The sequence below is a fragment of the Aythya marila genome (genome assembly GCF_965140915.1).
Source record: "Aythya marila genome assembly, chromosome: 1".
Lineage (NCBI taxonomy): Eukaryota > Metazoa > Chordata > Aves > Anseriformes > Anatidae > Aythya > Aythya marila.
In genome coordinates, this window is record NC_139042.1 from 183,374,769 (window position 1) to 183,392,304 (window position 17,536).

Consider the following 17,536-nt stretch of genomic DNA (forward strand, 5'->3'; position numbering starts at 1 on the left):
AGCATACAATCTGTCCTTGTCTGCAATATATATGAACTGTCCTTGTCAGTCACATCTGTATTGTATGCATTTGGATCCCAGCTGCTGAGCTCTCAGGTTGTACAGAGGACTCCTATTCCTTCTGGACACACTCTGTTTCTTATAATCCTTTGTGGGTGTTTGATTTTAAAACCTAGATTCTCAATCACTTTGGCATTTTAAAATCCAAAGTTGAAAAATCTATAGCAGGATTCTTACTATAAATGAGAAGTTTCATGTCCCCAAGACTTTATCTAACATGGACTGGCCATTCATTTTTACTGAAGGAAAAATGCATCAACTAAACATTTATCAGATAACAATGATAGCCACTGTCTGAAGGTAGCTAATATGTTGACAAGAGGAATAGAAGGATGTGCTTTGCTTGGCAGTGCTAAATGTTTCCCTTTCGTTATATGTGGATTAGAGAGAGGAGAAGAGCTACCTTTTAAACCTTAACTCTGTGAAATAGTCCCTGTACAAAATAAAAAGCATCAATGATTTGTAATAAACTGTTGATATAACTTACTGTTCTTACCAAATTTGTAAGGAATTATGAAGACAAGGACAGGTCAGAAATCCACCCAGGCTCTAGAAGTAGTATATCTGTAAAACTACAAGATAATGCACAATCTGGATATTCATTAAATATTCATGTTTATCAAAGACGAAGACATTTAAAATCAGTTGCTTTAGATTGAAATAAAATATATAAGGATCTGCAGTACTCCAAGGTGTGAAAAACAAGTACTATTTTGGATACACCAATCAGTAAAGCAGATCATTGATAATTGTCACAAACTGAAAAATTCTGCCTTGAGGAAGGCAGTACCATTTCTGCCAATTTCTGTTGCTGGACCCTACTATCATAACAGCATGAACTTACCTTTCCCTGGATGAGCTGTCACCAATTCATCACTCATGCTCCCAGCTGACAAGGTAGCAGATAAAGTGGTGACCTGAAAGAGGTGATATTATTTTCACAGAACAATAAAAAGAAGGGTCATACTCTCCTGCGAGATATCTGTGCATCCTTTTCTTCATTATGTAAAGCTTTTATTGCCACCATTTTAAAATCTCCCAATACAACAAATTTCTGCCTCTGCAGACATAAGCAATACAACTCACAGATCTGTCACAGCAACAGTTCCACTGGCAGAGATTTTCTGTGGAAGTTAAGATCCTTTGAGAAACTCAACAACTTGACCAAAGTTGATACACCAAATAAAAAAATTAACATATTTTCTCTTTGAAATTTATGGGTGAGACAAAAATTTGGAATCTCAGACATTTACTAGGAATGTTAGATGAACAATTTTTTATGAACAAATATAACAGTTACTTTATTTATTACTGGAATAACCCATTAGAACTTCACCAAATAAACAATGTTGTTATGCAACAATATTTATCCAAGCTAAATAGGAAAGGTCCAGCAATTAGTTTGTTTGCTAGTCTCTGGAGATCAGATTTTGAATAATCTCAAAATTAGCTTGTTTCCATAATGATAACTCTTTTCAAGAGTGTGATTTCTATTTGTTCATTGCTTCTGCAGTATTTTAATTATCTGACTTTTAAAAATGTTTTGGCTTCTTTTTTTTTTTTTTTTTTTTTTCTTTCAGGAAAACAGGCTGCCTTAGAACCATTTATTTTGCTGAACCTTTTGCCAAATACAACAGACAAATATTACACTTATAATGGGTCTCTATCAACTCCTCCCTGCTCAGAAACAGTTGAATGGATTGTGTTCAAAGATACAATTAGTATTTCTGAGAACCAGGTAATTTATGTAACGTATTAAAATTAAACAATTTTACATGATAACAGAGAAAAGCAGTTGGCATGTATGTGGTAAAAGCTCATGTCATTCATTACCAGCCCAACAACCTGGCATTTCTTTTCTCTAATTGTAATTCTTTTTCATACAGCAGTCAAGTTAAAAAATTATTTAAGTGTGTTATCTTTTCCTTTTCTCTCTCTCTCTTTCTCTCTCTCTCTTTTTTTTTTTTTTTTTTTTTTTTTTTTTTTTTTTTTTTAAGTCCAGGACTTAATTCTGTGTCATTATTCACCTTATAAGGGAGTAAAAACACACTTCCTATCCCTGCAGACTGTCTGGACTTCTGGTCCAGAGAAAACAAAATGCTCCTTCAGTATTTCCCTGGCCAACTAGTAGGCAGAGCATGTCCAAAAGCAGAATGATTGAGAAGTTCAAGTAGAGTAAATGGGTAGATATACTGCTGGTACAGACCAGCAAAATTTCATTGTCATCTGAGAGAGCTCATCAGGGAGAGTTTGCCCAGTGCCTTTTTCTCAGGGCTTTTGCCTGTTAGAAGAATGTGGTTAATTTGTTATAACTTTATTTTTGTCACCTCTTCTAGTTAGCTGTATTCTGTGAAGTTCTTACAATGCAGCAGTCTGGCTATGTTATGCTGATGGACTACCTGCAAAACAACTTTCGAGAGCAGCAATATAAGTTCTTTGGGCAAGTGTTTTCCTCGTACACTGGACAAGAAGAAATTCATGAAGCAGGTATTTACTGAATAGTCATTCCTCTCTTCACAGGTTGAAAGACAATTTTCAGTAAAAGATTCACTGAGTATGAAAATACTCATTTTAAATTGTGTAGAAAGTAGTACACTATTATTATTCAGAAATGTATCACTTCAGAGAAAAAAAACTATCAATCATAAAACATGTCAGATTAAATGGAGTGTAAAATTAAATGCTTGTCTCAACCAAACATTCAGTGAAGATCACATCAGTTCAAGCTTCCTTGCACTGCCCTTTTAACGCATTTCAGACCTAAACAAAGCTGCCTTTTCAGGGATTTCAAGAGGATTTTGTTTTACAAACCCATTTGATTCTTAGTTGTGTAATGTGGATGCTTTTTCAACAGAAGTTGGATTGAAGTCACCAAATTCATTTCATGCAGGCTACTGAGAAAGTGATAAATGGAGAGAATCCCAAAAGCCAGATTCTGATCTCTTTTTTACCTAAAATTCCAGCAGGGGAATAGATCTCCCGCTTCCCATGAATCCATGAATTGTATTTTGCTGCTTTGAGACTTGAAAAGAAAAAAAAATAAAAAATAAAAAATCTAGTTGAATATCTCTGACTTCAGACTAGATGAGACTCAAAAACTTTCTTTCTTGTAGTCTCGTTGCTCAGGTTTTCAAAACCTTAATATCAGAGCAGAAGTCTTTCATTAAATTGATACATGACCTCCTGGCTTTTCCCGGGCTCTCAAGAGGGAAATGGGAGTAGTTAGGACCAAAGTACCTAAGTGTTACTATGAGTGTCTAGAAAAGGAAGGGAGCAGCACAGACAAGATAACAGATGAAAAGGCATTTGAAGAAAAGCAAGAGACACCAGCTTGGGAAGGAATCAGTGTGCAGATAATGTGCAAATAATGTGCAGATGACTGTCATCCAGGAATACTGTTGGTCACTGCTGAAAGGAACAAGACAAACATCAAAAGAATGAAAACAAAAGGGAGAAAAGCCTGTCTTCGAAGAACATAGTTGGAAGAACAACACAAAATAAAATAAACAAAATATTGAAGACTCCAAACTTTCAGCTTTAAAAGTTTTATAATATCTAATTAACCTTACAATAGTCTAAGATTTCAGAATCAGATTCACTCATAGACAAATGAGGAAGGGAGGAAAAAAGAGCAGAGAAAAGTTTGTAATTTGAATTTGTATCAGGGGGAAACTTGGTACTTATATTACAAAAAAAAAAAAAAAATAAAAAAATGCTTGGAGAGTTAATTTAAACACTTACCAAGACACGAATATTTTGATTCAGTCATTAAAAAAAAAAAAAAAAGTTTGTTTTTTTCTGCCTTATTGCTCAGAATTGAGAAGGGAATCATCTTTTCTGGTCTAATGATTTACTTATGCCATCTGGTGGAAATGAGCTGGCATGACTAGTTTCAGTAGTGGAAAGAAATGTATGCAACTTGAAAAATTATTTATATTTTTAAATTTGCTATTTAATTACTTCAATTAAAATAATTCAGTATAATGAATAAAATGGTATGTCCAATACACTGCATGGTGGTTTCAAAGCCCGGTAAGCAGCTATACAATTCAAACTAAATTACAGACTAATACTGCTTCTACTGTTAGCTTACACACGCACGCACACAAAATGCTGCATATCTTCCATTAAGTAACTCCGACTAGAGTTCTCAGAACGTCCCACCTGCATACAAAGTGGAAGAAATTTGGTTTTCAAAACATTGTGTTTTGAGTGCCCTCCTGTGTTCAAGTGGTGAATTGCAAAGTTAGTTGAAAGAATTTTCTTCCTTCCAAAATGCAGTATCATGGTGTTTGCTTCCTTTAAGAGAGCTCCAAAAAACCTACATCTCTTGCTTTCTTAATTAGTTAGAGTGTTTCTTTTACTTGCTTTTTGCTAGATGCTCACAGTTGTTTTTAAACATATTCTTAGATTTGAAAAATATTTCCTCATTTATTCCAAATAGGGAATTACTACGAAATTACTCATACAAAAGTCGTTAAAATTTTCTAATAAAAATATATCCACCCTCAAATTTTAATATGCAAAATTTAATTAAATTGTAAACTTCGTGTACTTTGATCAGTGATTTTGACTAGTTTAATAGATGAAATAGAGCAATATAAATGGGGTAATAAAAGAAGCAATAGAGTGAATAATATTCTTTCTCAACATACATTAAAGCACATAGAAAAGGAAATTCAGTACAGTCAAAAAGAAATTCCAAAAGCTAGGGGAGAGGCACAAATTCAGGCTCAGCAACCAAAATGCTTAAAACATGCAGTTTCAATCTTGGCTCTCATTCCAAGATACCTACTGTCCACCATCACTCCCAGGTCCTTCTCTGCCTGGCAGCTTTCCAACCATTCCTCTCCCAGCCTGTAGCTCTGCTTGGGGTTATTGCCCCCCAGGTGCAGGACCCGGCACTTGGCCTTGTTAAACTTCATGCAGTTGACCTCAGCCCATCGGTCCAGCCTATCCAGATCCTCCTGCAGAGCTTTCCTACCCTCAAGCAGATCGACACACGCACCTAACTTGGTGTCATCTGCGAACTTACTGAGGGTGCACTCGATGCCCTCATCCAGATCATCGATGAAGATATTAAAGAGGATGATCTGGACGAGGGCATCGAGTGCACCCTCAGTAAGTTCGCAGATGACACCAAGTTAGGTGCGTGTGTCGATCTGCTTGAGGGTAGGAAAGCTCTGCAGGAGGATCTGGATAGGCTGGACCGATGGGCTGAGGTCAACTGCATGAAGTTTAACAAGGCCAAGTGCCGGGTCCTGCACCTGGGGGGCAATAACCCCAAGCAGAGCTACAGGCTGGGAGAGGAATGGTTGGAAAGCTGCCAGGCAGAGAAGGACCTGGGAGTGATGGTGGACAGTCGGCTGAATATGAGCCAGCAGTGTGCTCAGGTGGCCAAGAAGGCCAACGGCATCCTGGCTTGTATTAGGAACAGCGTGACCAGCAGGGCTAGGGAGGTGATCGTCCCCCTGTACTCAGCTCTGGTGAGGCCGCACCTCGAGTACTGTGTTCAGTTTTGGGCCCCTCGCTACAAGAAGGACATCGAGGTGCTTGAGCGGGTGCAGAGAAGGGCGACGAAGCTGGTGAGGGGCCTGGAGAACAAGTCCTACGAGGAGCGGCTGAGGGAGCTGGGCTTGTTCAGCCTGGAGAAGAGGAGGCTCAGGGGCGACCTTATCGCTCTTTTTAGGTACCTCAAGGGAGGCTGTAGCGAGGTGGGGGTTGGCCTGTTCTCCCACGTGCCTGGTGACAGGACGAGGGGGAATGGGTTTAAGTTGAGCCAGGGGAGTTTTAGGCTAGATGTTAGGAAGAACTTCTTCACTGAAAGGGTTGTGAGGCATTGGAACAGGCTGCCCAGGGAAGTGGTGGAGTCACCATCCCTGGAAGTCTTCAAAAGACGTTTAGATGTAGAGCTTAGGGATATGGTTTAGTGGGGACTGCTAGCGTTAGGTTGGAGGTTGGACTCGATGACCTTGAGGTCTCTTCCAACCTAGAAAATTCTGTGATTCTGTGATACTTGCTATGGTGTCAAGTTGGGAGCTAAAAATTAGTGAACACTTTTTATAGCCACTTCCATTCATCAGTTCTGTGTCTAACACCAGCATATGGAATGATGAGACCGAGGAAGGCAAACAGTTTTCAGCCCAAAAACAAGCAGCCATGAACAATGCAGCTGTATACTGTTTTGCTTTAATTTTTCATGTATCACAGTCTATTACTCATTCTTCAGTGATCTTGTGCTAAATAATTTACATTTTCTGCTAATTTAGTCACACAGGTTAATGTATCTTGACCTTGCATAATATTTTTAATCTACACACAGGTATTTGGGTGATTTAAATAACAAATGACAGAATCTCAGTAATTTCTAGCAAGCTGGTAATCAGTACATGTGTACATCTAGAAATGTATTGGAAGATTCAGCTTACTTGAATAAGATGAAAAATGTATTGGAAGAGAAAAGAAGAGAAAGACTGGAAGATGTGCAATAGTAGCTGCCTAGTCAGATTTTGCCTGGAGAGCAAGGTCCAGGCTCACCAAGAAGGTGTTCATGGGACAGGCCCAGGACTTCACCAAGCTGGGTGTCGTGGTTTAACCCGGCTGGCAGCTAAACACCACGCAGCCGTTCGCTCACCCTCCCCCCTCCCTCTCTGGGACGGGGGAGAGAAATGGAAAGTGAAGCCCGTGAGTTGAGATAAAGACAGTTTAATAAGACAGGAAAATAATAATAACAAAATAATAATAACAATAATAACAATAATGTTACAATGGTGATAATAGGAAAGTAATAATAATATGTACAAACAAGTGATGCACAATGCAATTGCTCACCACCCGCTGACCGATGCCCAGCTTAACCCCGAGCAGTCCGGCCCCCTCCCCCCGGCTAGCCACCCCTATATATTGTTTAGCATGACGTCAGATGGTATGGAATACCCCTTTGGCTAGTTTGGGTCACCTGTCCTGGGTCTGTCCCCTCCCAGCTCTTACTGCACCCCCAGCCTGCCTGTTGGCAGGACAGAGCAAAAGGCTGAGATGTCCTTGGCTTGGTATAAGCACTGCTCTGCAACAATTAAAACATCGGGGTGTTATCAGCACTCTTCTCATCCTAAGCCAAAACACAGCATTCCACCAGCTACTAGGAAGAAAATTAATTCTGTTCTAACTGAAACCAGGACACTGGGATATCCAGAGCAACGCCCAGGACATAGTAATGGGAGCAGGCTGAAAAAGTCTGGAGAGCATTCCCACTTTGCCAAACCCAAGCTGCCTCATACCTCCTCCTCCCCACTTCTTTCAACATCCTTTGCTACTTATACATGGTTTTCAAGCTAAAGTAAGGCAAAGGATGTTCTCATTGGATGATGGTGTGAAAGGACAAGGGATATAGACCAGATTCAGGCCTTTTGGTTATGTTGCATCCAAAAAAACAAACAAACAACCTGTTGGTGCCTCTTACTGCACTTCTACAGTTGATGTTTAAGTGATGAAATATGAAATCATTGCCAGCTAATCCAATAGGTTCTTTTCCCTCCCAATATGCCTTTTGACTCTTCTATAAAAAGATTAAAACACCCTTGAGAGGAAATTCAAGTATGATACATTTACATATAATCTTTAAAACAACATTAAAAAACAAACAAACAAACAAACAAACAAACAAACAAAAAACAGCTGGTGGGAGAGCTCGTCTAATGATAATAGGAACTGGATACAAATCTTTCTCAAAATAGAGTATTAAAAAGTGGGGGAAAAGAGGTCTCAGTCCCCAAATTAACAAGCTTTTGAAAAACTAGTTTTCCAACTCTGTTTCTTTTAATAGTGCATGACACCTCACATATTTTAGTAGAAAGCTAAAAATGAGACACTTCAAAGACTTGCACTAATTTTGACAGGAGGTGCATCAAGATTTTATTAGAGTAATTTATACTGTTTAATAACACACTCCTTCTTTTCTTTCTTTCAGTTTGCAGCTCAGAACCTGAAAATGTCCAGTCTGATCCAAAGAATTATACTAGTCTTCTGGTTACGTGGGAAAGACCTCGGGTTGTGTATGATACCATGATTGAGAAATTTGCTGTCTTTTATCAACAACTGGATGGAGAAGACCAGACTAAGCATGAATTTCTGACAGATGGGTATCAGGACTTGGTAACTGTAAACTCTTCAAGTTTCATACAAAATGGTGATGGCAAAGCTCTTGTTAATTATCTTAAAGGATTAAATAGTAGCTGGGAACTGATTCAGTAAAAAATATATACATATATATCTTTGGCTACATCTTAGAGAAGCTGTACTTCATTCTTTGGCTGTGATGCCACAGAGGTGATTAAACAAACAAACAAAACTCTTTAGACCATAAACAGAGAAAGTGTTTGCAGATTGGTGTTCTGATTTACCTGTAGTATCACCAAAATGTTATGACCGTGTCAAACTCAGAGCTTCTTAGCCATAAAACCTAGAGCTCCTTAGACAGTCAATTAATAGTGATCTGTACTTCATTGCTTAGTGATCTGAAAAGAATGACCTACACAAGCAGCTAATGAGAATCAGTACTATCATACTGCTATAAGTATTAAGTTAGTGATTTACAGCTTTGTGGTATTTCATGTGTGTGATCTGTTCCTGTCAGTCTCTTCAAAGACTCATAAGCTTATCACAGGTAATGTTGCCTAAACTGATTACCTAAAGTAGTATTCTTCATTACATAAGTATGCAGTTTGGCATCCTCCATTTAAAAATTCACAAGAATTTCTTTTCAAAGTTGCCTGAAAAGTTTTTGTGACAATAAAATGTAAAAAGCTTATATTAGAGTCCTAAAAGAAAGGACCTTTATGCTTTGTATGAAAAGTGTGTTATGAAAAAAATATTAACATTTCCAGATATTTGATACATCTTTGCAAGTAAATGATTACATGTGGTTTTTCTTTTAGGGGGCTATTCTAAATAACCTGCTGCCCAATACAAGTTATGTTCTTCAGATAGTTGCTGTTTGTTCTAATGGGCTGTATGGGAAACACAGTGACCAAGTCATTGTTGATATGCCTTTAGAGGACCAAGGTAAGTGTTCTTTTGAGCTTAGTGATCACTTCGAGCTGAAAATCTGCACTTGGTGAAGTAGTTTGTTTGCAAACCAGTTAAAATGTGCAACTGTCAAAATATGCTAAAATGAAATTTCAAAATCACTGCTGTTAACCTTCAGCTTGTTCTTTGCTACTGATATTTTATCATGATATAATTCCCCATTCCTTGTAAACATTACCTATGAAAGATTGCATGTTAATGTTTTTAACTCTAAAAATATTCTGAAAAACACCTACCTTATTTCAAATCTCACAAGTGTATTTTTTTAGGAATATGACGTAGAGAAATAAAGCCATGTTTGGTATTATTTCTCTATGGATCAATCGTCCTCCTGACTCCCAAAATCCAACCACATTGCCAAAGTGTTAAGGAAACAAGTAATAGAAACCCAAAGTATGACATAAATCCATATCAATTGATTTTGAAATTTGATTACTTATGATTACTTGGAGTTTGATTTCAAAGCACTTGCGGTGATGGAATTCCCTTGCTTCTTAATGTTGCCTCGCAAAAAATCAAAAGGCCTAACAAACAAATCTTACTGATTGCACAACCAGATTTACCTCTTCTATGCCTGCTGGTAAATATGAAATAATGTGAAACTATAGCATGGAGCTTGATCTTGTCCTTAATAATTCTTTACATTCTGTGGAAGTTTCAGCATCAGAATTCACCCTGTGAATTAAGAAACCTATAACTGATCATAGGAACAAACAAAACCTTTCTGACCATGTAACAAACCACTTTTTTTTTTTTTTTTTTTTTTCAATCTAAGGACCCAGATTCTGGTTGTTTATTTGTAGACTGTGTAAGTTCAGTTTTACACTTAGTTAAGTCTGTTTAGCTACAGCACAGTCTTTAGCAATGTTGTGATGTACTTGGGAAACCAGGTTAGCTTTTCATTTTGGGGGAACACCGTTCCTTTGCACCGAGAAGGAAAATGAGTCTTGATAACATTTTCTGCATGAATAGTGAATTAATAATTGTAATAGGCAATAATGACATTGCCAGAAGGAGGTAGAGGTAGATTCAGATATAGTACGTATAATGTTTCTATAAACGTCTACCTTGTCTTTCAAACACAATGTATTAAGAAAAATTTTTGGACTCTTATGCTAATATCTATAAGAATTTTCATATTTCTCTTTGGTCCACAAGAAGGTTCTGACATTTCACTTTTCTGTTTATTTCTTATCTGCCTTTTAGTCCCTATATCTCCCCAATTCCTCTCCAAAATTTGCTTATCCTATGTTTGAAATTTTTTTTCAGATGAGATTTCATTTACACAGAAGAGATTTCATTTACACAATCCCACATCCATTTCTGCATGGAGCGATAAATAAATAGTTCAGTGTTGTCATTATTAAACAATAGCAAAGTCAACAACTACAGTTGGCACAGTGCTGCCAACACAGCTTCAAAAGCTAAGAAAAACAAAAATCCAGTGTAGGTAATATCCACAGGATAATTCACCCTACTACTATCATTGTATCCCTGCTGTAGATCTATCAATCAGACCTGGCTGCATACCACCCTGTAATGTGCCATGACTCCCTTTGGAAGGAAATGCAGATGCACAGGCAGGCAGGGAGACAAGATCTGGGACTGGGATTCCAGCACTGCACAGCACACCTGGGGTGCAGGCAAATGTTGCTGGAGACCAAGCCCAGCAAGAGGCTGGTGGGGTGTCTGGCATTCTGCAGCTGCACAGCAGTGTAGATTTGAGCCCTGCATCATTGCTGTGCTTCTGCTGAGGGCAGCAATGGGTTTGTGTTCATGGCAGTAGAAGGAAAAGTGCCTTGCTTTGGAGATACACTTCACCCTCCAGCATCTCTTCAGAATTTCTCTGACATTTGTCTGATAAGAGATTTTGGTGCAATAAATGTTATATTTAGCAGTTCTGAGTGAAGATCTGATATTCTCCTGCCTATAAAAGTAAATTTTTACACTAATTTATTTTTATTAAAGAAAGAGCAAGTATGGCGCAAGGATTCCAAAGTGGAAAAATAATGTAAAGATGTATCTATCTGCAGTATGAAAGTATAAACAGGTTAGCGTAACTGGAAAATGTTATTTTTGTGTTTTCTTCCATTTAAACATTTAAATATGTCTCCTTAACGTGCATTGAAGAAAATGAATGTATGCAAGCTTTCTTATCCCAAATTTTCTTTTTTTTTTTTTTTTCAAAATAAATAATTGTAAAGAGGATAATTAAACATTACACAAATCAGAACTATATAAACACCTGGTTGTTGGTTGTTTTTTTTTTTTTTCAAATTTCAGACAGCTCTGAAAATCTGTAACAGTTTCAGGTCTGCTTAAGGTGTTTAATTTGCAAGAGCTTCAAAATTGAGGGAGATTATTTCAGATTAAATTAAGTCTTTCAAGGATATTGTAAGTTAAAAAAAAAAAAAAAAGAGAGAGAGAGAGAGAGAGAGAGGGAAAGGGGGGAGTTTATAATTTAAAACAAAATACTAAAATGAATATTCTACATGATTCATAAAAGCTATTACTTTGTGATGCTTCCTAGCTGACACTGACACAAAGTTGACACTTCAACAGTGGTATATCTGAAAGTGTTAAATGAGGAATGTTCAGGTAAAAATCCTTCCCATATAATTAGTATGATTGATAGGGGTGTGCATTGCTCTACAGATATTTATAAATACTATCTTAGCTCTGGATATAATTTTAAAATGCAAATAAATAAATAAATGAAAACTTCCATTCATTTCTAATATTAATGTGTATTTACATACTTATGTTTACTAATTATTTACATCTGAATTAACTGCTGTAAATATAGCAAATATTTTCATATTTAATATCACAAATATGAAACAACAGATATGAAAATGTAATATCTTATGAGAAAGATTTGTTCAGAGCTACTTGATGATTACAACTATAACATCAAATTGGTTTTGTGATCTGCTTTATAGATCTTGAGGCAAAAGGGGATTTCTTGGAGCTCCTGCTTGTGAATTTATGAAAGAAAAGTTATCTTCACCATGAAGACATGAAATAAAATTGACTCACATAAAGCATAAACTAAAAGTTTCATATTCAAGAATTACTGAGTAAGCCAGTTTAATTAAGGTGAAAACCACTGCAGTCACCTCCAGATCAATTAATCTTCACATTAAAAGTTAAAAAGGCATGAGACATGTGGAAGTATTAGGTGGGCCCTTTTCCGGAAAGAATTCAGCCCTTGGAGTGGCCACTCTTAAAAAGGGAAGTTTCAGTACACGAACCTGGTGTTCAGAAAACTCACATTGTTTTAGCCTTCTCCTTCTGAGATGCTTGCAAGGGGAGAGTGTTTCTCATGCCTTCTCTGCACTCTGTGTGTAAACTAAGGTTCTCCTTGCCAGTGCTTTCTAATAGGAATGACCTCTTTTGACTCTCTGTCATCCTCTGTCCCCCCTATTGATTTCTAAAATCATTTTAATTTGTGGAATCAGGCCTCAGGATCTCTGATATGACATCCCACAGATGATCATATTTGAGACTTCTGCACGTTGTTTTATTCCTAAACTGTTCAGGCGGCAGCATTTCAGCTTGTGATAAAGTGTGCATGCACAGGTGATTTTTTTCCAATCTGTTTCCAATTAGTGAAAGCCAGTAGCTGCCCTACCTGATGTACCTGCCCAGCCTCCATTAAAAGTAAAGTAAATCATATACATAGTGCTTAATCAGCTTTGATGAAAGTCCAATTTTTACTTACCAATTTTTCGTTTGTTATTAGAACTGGATTTTGAATATCTGAATGTGTGCTTTGACTCTCTAGATAACATCTGTATAGCTCTGAAAGTTCTGCAGTAGTTGATTGTGTCATTAATACCAGTGGTATTTAATTGCTTTAACTGACACAGGACACAAAAATAATATATCTCTCCTCTCATCTTCTTGTGTGGAGGAGACATTGGTTGGGATTTATCAAAAAAAAAAACACAACATGCTGGGATATTGCTTTTAAACTGATGGCAGCTCATAAGGTCAAATGATGCTTTCTTTGTGAGGGTCTAACTATGATATTTCTTTGTAACTTGTCTTTGTGAGTGATTTATGTCCTAAAAACACTAAGCATATACTCAGTGTTTCACTTGAGGGTACTTTTTTCTAATGTTGTACTGATTACTGTAGATATCTGAAAGCTAATTTAAACAAAAGACACAGGCTTCACATTTTTCTTACTGTGAAATTTATTACATAAGACAGTACAGAAGTTTATGGTGTGTGTGTTATTCTACACTTACAAATCAGAAGTTTTTTAAAGATTTTCATTGAGTTTAAATGTAGGGAATGTTTCCTATTTCTGTCTTTTTTTATCATTTCTTCATCTGTCATTAAAATGCATTATTATATAAAAATACATCTTCAAAACTTTCTAACTAAAGATTTAACTATTTAAAATGTAAGCTCTAGAAAAAGCAATATGTGGTTCCAGAATAAATAAACAAATTTGTTTATCAACCTATATTAATGGGTTGTTTTTTCGGGGGGCGATTCTTCTGATTAGTTGGAGGATGTTAGTACATTTCTATAATATGCTGCCAAAACAAAAACTCAGCATCAGGGTTAACAGAGTTTCAGTAAGTTTGTGTCTCTAAGGCTTTTGGCATTTTTATGACCAAGTGAAATTAAAATGCCTTGGTAAAATGGTAGAAAATTGAGTGTTTTTAATATATATAGTATATACATATATATATAAAATATATATGTTTATGTTAATGTCTCTCCATAGAAGCAACAGCAAGAAACTATAGAGTCCTGCTTCTGGAATTAGAGGGCACATATCATATTGTATAATCTGGCACAATTAATACGTTTTATTTTTCTGATTGTCTGATTAGAGATCAGCTCAAGACTAGTGACCACAGAATGAATAGGTAGTATTTCTCTGTACTTTTATTTTTCAGAGAAGTCTCTTGAGTTCATAATATATGATATGGGTCTACTGTAGAAAGACTTTTCAAATTAATGTCTTATGATGTTTGATTTCTATCATTGAGAAGCCAGGGAATATCATTATCTCCTCCTCCATCCCTTCCTCCCCTCCGCTCCCCTCCCTACCCTACCCCGGAGCCTCCTAGGCTTCCAGGAGTCAGAGGTAAGATAATTTTTCTCTATATCATTAATAAAAGGTTAATTCATTACCAATTACCAAGCACTTGGTAATATATAAAAAGTTAGTTATTGAAAAACAATTTATGAAACTTTTGTGCAGGTTCAGTCAACGTGTTTTTAAGTTCTAGAATCTACTAATAAAATAGACCTTGTTTGTGTAATAAACTTTATCTAATTTTATGTTGCATATAATATGTGCCTCAGTGTGTTTGGAAATGTAGATATGGACAGACTGCAGACAATACAAATTATGTCTGTCTGACTTTGCAGAGATAAGAAGTATAACTATGGTATCTTTATACTAGAGTACTGAGACAACTCCATTTGGGAATGACAGAGGAGATGTAGACAATTCTGTGGGATGTTGTTGTTAGAATCACTTCCCAGGCTGAGAGACTGGCATTTTCACTCAGTGTAAATCAAACTCAGAATCCATGTTAGCACTGATGAATGGACAGGGCACTACAACATTGCTTAAGAGAAAGAAGAACTAAAAGAGAAAGAAAGACTAAGAAAGGGAATTGGGCTTTCTGAAGATAAAGGGAGCAGTAGAATGAGTTCACACTGTGGAAAGGGAGTGAGATTTCATCACTCAAGGCCATGCCAGTTTGATTTGAAAGTTTCTTCTACCTGCTTTGAAGCCTCTCTTTCTGACCACTATCACAAACATAATACTGGTTTTGGTCAAAAAGACAGTGAGAAAGAAGGTGAAAGACTACCTCTATTCTTTAGAAGGAAGGATTTTCACATGGATTCTTGCTTGACCCCAGAAGCTTTAGAGTATCTCTTTGAACAGTGCCCAGTACCTGGATGATATCATCCATATCTTTCATGGAATGTGGTACAACTGTGTTCTGTTTCTTACATTGTAGTGGAGACAAGTTTGAAGACCTTAACCACTGGAGCCATGACTGTAATAACGGATGGGTCTGTTTAGTCTGCCCTGACAGAGGTGGAGGCCAGTGGTGAATATGATGTCATGGCTTGCAATAGTACATAACTCCAAGCGTGAGTGCACAAATGAGGAATTTTCTGTACAAAAATTATAGAACAGATCATTTTACAAGAATATATTTGGAACTTGCAGAGTAAACGTAGAGAAATGCTTTATTCCCAGACTGACTTTTCTCTTTACTGTATTTCAGCATTCAACTGTGGTTTCTCATGGACAACATTCTCATAAACTTAGACGTGTTTCCACAGTGCATATTCAACATATAATGCAGTATCAAATTAGGGCCAGTCAGGACTATTGCAACTGAAAGCCTCTGGCCTGGATGAGTTCTGTTACCCTTAGAGCTAGGAAGCTAGGTCCATTCTTCAAACACAATCTCAATAAATTCAGACTGAATCTCAATAAATTCATTAACTAATCAACTGGGTCCTTGTGGAGTCAATAATTTTGTGAATTTAAAATGTTGGGTGATATGGTTTATATTTTTCTTTTATAGAGGCTGACCTCATTCCTGAACTGAATGAAACTGAAGAATATGAGGTATAACATTCATTTCCTTTTGAAAGAGTATTTCAAAGTAATCCACACATTTCAATAAAATGAAATAGATGTTTTGTGAAAATTTACAGACATATGTCACCAACTGAATATATTTTCTGCATTTATGCATACATACATATGTATGCATATAGCACCTTCTCTTTCAGCTGTATTTTTCCATAGATGACTTTAGAGATATCTCGTTATCTAAACACTTCTGTGGAGCTGGAGATATATGGAGAAGTAAGGGAAATTACAGGATATAGTTGCACGCCTAAATATTTTTGAAAATGAGACATCAGGTTACTCTTACCTCTGAGTGAAGTCGATGACAAAATTGTTCATTTAGAAGAATCGAAGTTGTAATTCAGTATTAAGCTTTTTAGAGTTGTTTAAAGAGAAATCTGACTTGGTCTTACTTATAACAGGAAAGTCTTGTAAGGTGGTAAACTAAAGTAAGGGAGGAAGGCACTTGTGCTCAAGAATAAGATTTGTGTGTGCGCACTCTGTGTTAACAGCTATCATTCCAAATAATGAAATTTCAAAATTTTTGGAGGGTCAGTTGCCCTTACTTCTTGAACTCAAGTTAGAGATTAAAGTTTATAGTATAACTATTTCACATAATTTTAGATGTTTTTATGATACCCTCTTCAGACTTTATAAAATAGTGCTTAAGGACGTGGTTTAGTGGTAGACTTGGCAGTTCTAGGTTAATGGTTGGATTTGATGACTCTAGAGGTCTTTTCCAATCTAAATACTTCTATGATTCTATGATCTACATATTTGGTAACTAGGTTTCTTGCATTCTAGCAAGGAAAGAGATGTAAATATCACAATTAAATTATTAAAATAGATCAATGCAGATTTTACAAGTTGGGCCTTCAGTAAGATCTACATAGGTGTCAAGCAATCCCTCAGGAATTTTATTTTACTGTTTCAATTTCTGACCACAGTATTCTCACTGTGTGACAAGTCCTTGTTAGTTAATTGGAGAGATAGTTCGTACATTGGAATGAAATTCAAACCTGAGAGTCATGTCTGAGGTCCCCTGTGTGGTGTGAGTGCAGTATATATTCCTAAAACAAAAAAAGGGACTGCTGTGTGAAACACAGCTCTTGTCTTGTCTAGTGGTTAAAGACTGAATAAACTTATATGTTCAGTCTATTTTATTCAGTCTCTAGTAAGACTGAATAAAAGTTAACTGTCCTATCAGTTGTGTGTCCCAGTTAATAGTTTGCTCATTCATGTTTCATTTGGGGCACCTTACTTCCCAGACCCTTCACTTTGCATTCATCTCCCTGCAGTGCCTTTCTCACTTCAGTGCAGGAATGGGACATCAACTCAGACTAAACTGTAGTGGAAACAAAGGGTTTCTCAGACTGAGAATTGCATCCCAGTCTCCTATTTTCAGAGTGTTCTCAACATTATGGTCTTGAATAAAAACAGTTGGGAATTACCACCACATCATCAAGCTGTATCTTCAAAAGAAAAACAGTTTTGATTGTATTTGGAGAGCAACTTTTTGCATGGGCAGATAGTGATAGGACAAGAAGGCATGCTTTTAAACTGAAAGAGGGGAGATTTGAATTAGATATTAGGAGGAAATTCTTTACTATGAAGGTGCTGAGACACTGGAACAGGTTGCCCAGAGAAGTTGTGGATGCCCCATTCCTGGAGGTGCTCAAGGCCAGGTTGGATGGGGCTTTGGGCTGCCTGGTCTAGTGGGTGACATCCCTGCCCTTGGCAGGGGAGTTGAAACTATATGATCTT

General features: G+C 36.8%; 1 protein-coding gene across 1 annotated transcript in view; it reads left to right on the top strand.

The window, feature by feature from the left end:
• Positions 1–17,536, top strand: part of PTPRZ1 (protein tyrosine phosphatase receptor type Z1) — a 140,499-nt gene that overhangs the window by 84,626 nt on the left and 38,337 nt on the right. Inside the window, exons 7-11 of the mRNA XM_082764201.1 lie at positions 1,641–1,798; positions 2,397–2,547; positions 8,027–8,211; positions 8,994–9,120; positions 15,723–15,766. Coding sequence (XP_082620327.1) covers positions 1,641–1,798; positions 2,397–2,547; positions 8,027–8,211; positions 8,994–9,120; positions 15,723–15,766 — 665 coding nt within the window. The remainder of the gene's footprint in view (positions 1–1,640; positions 1,799–2,396; positions 2,548–8,026; positions 8,212–8,993; positions 9,121–15,722; positions 15,767–17,536) is intronic.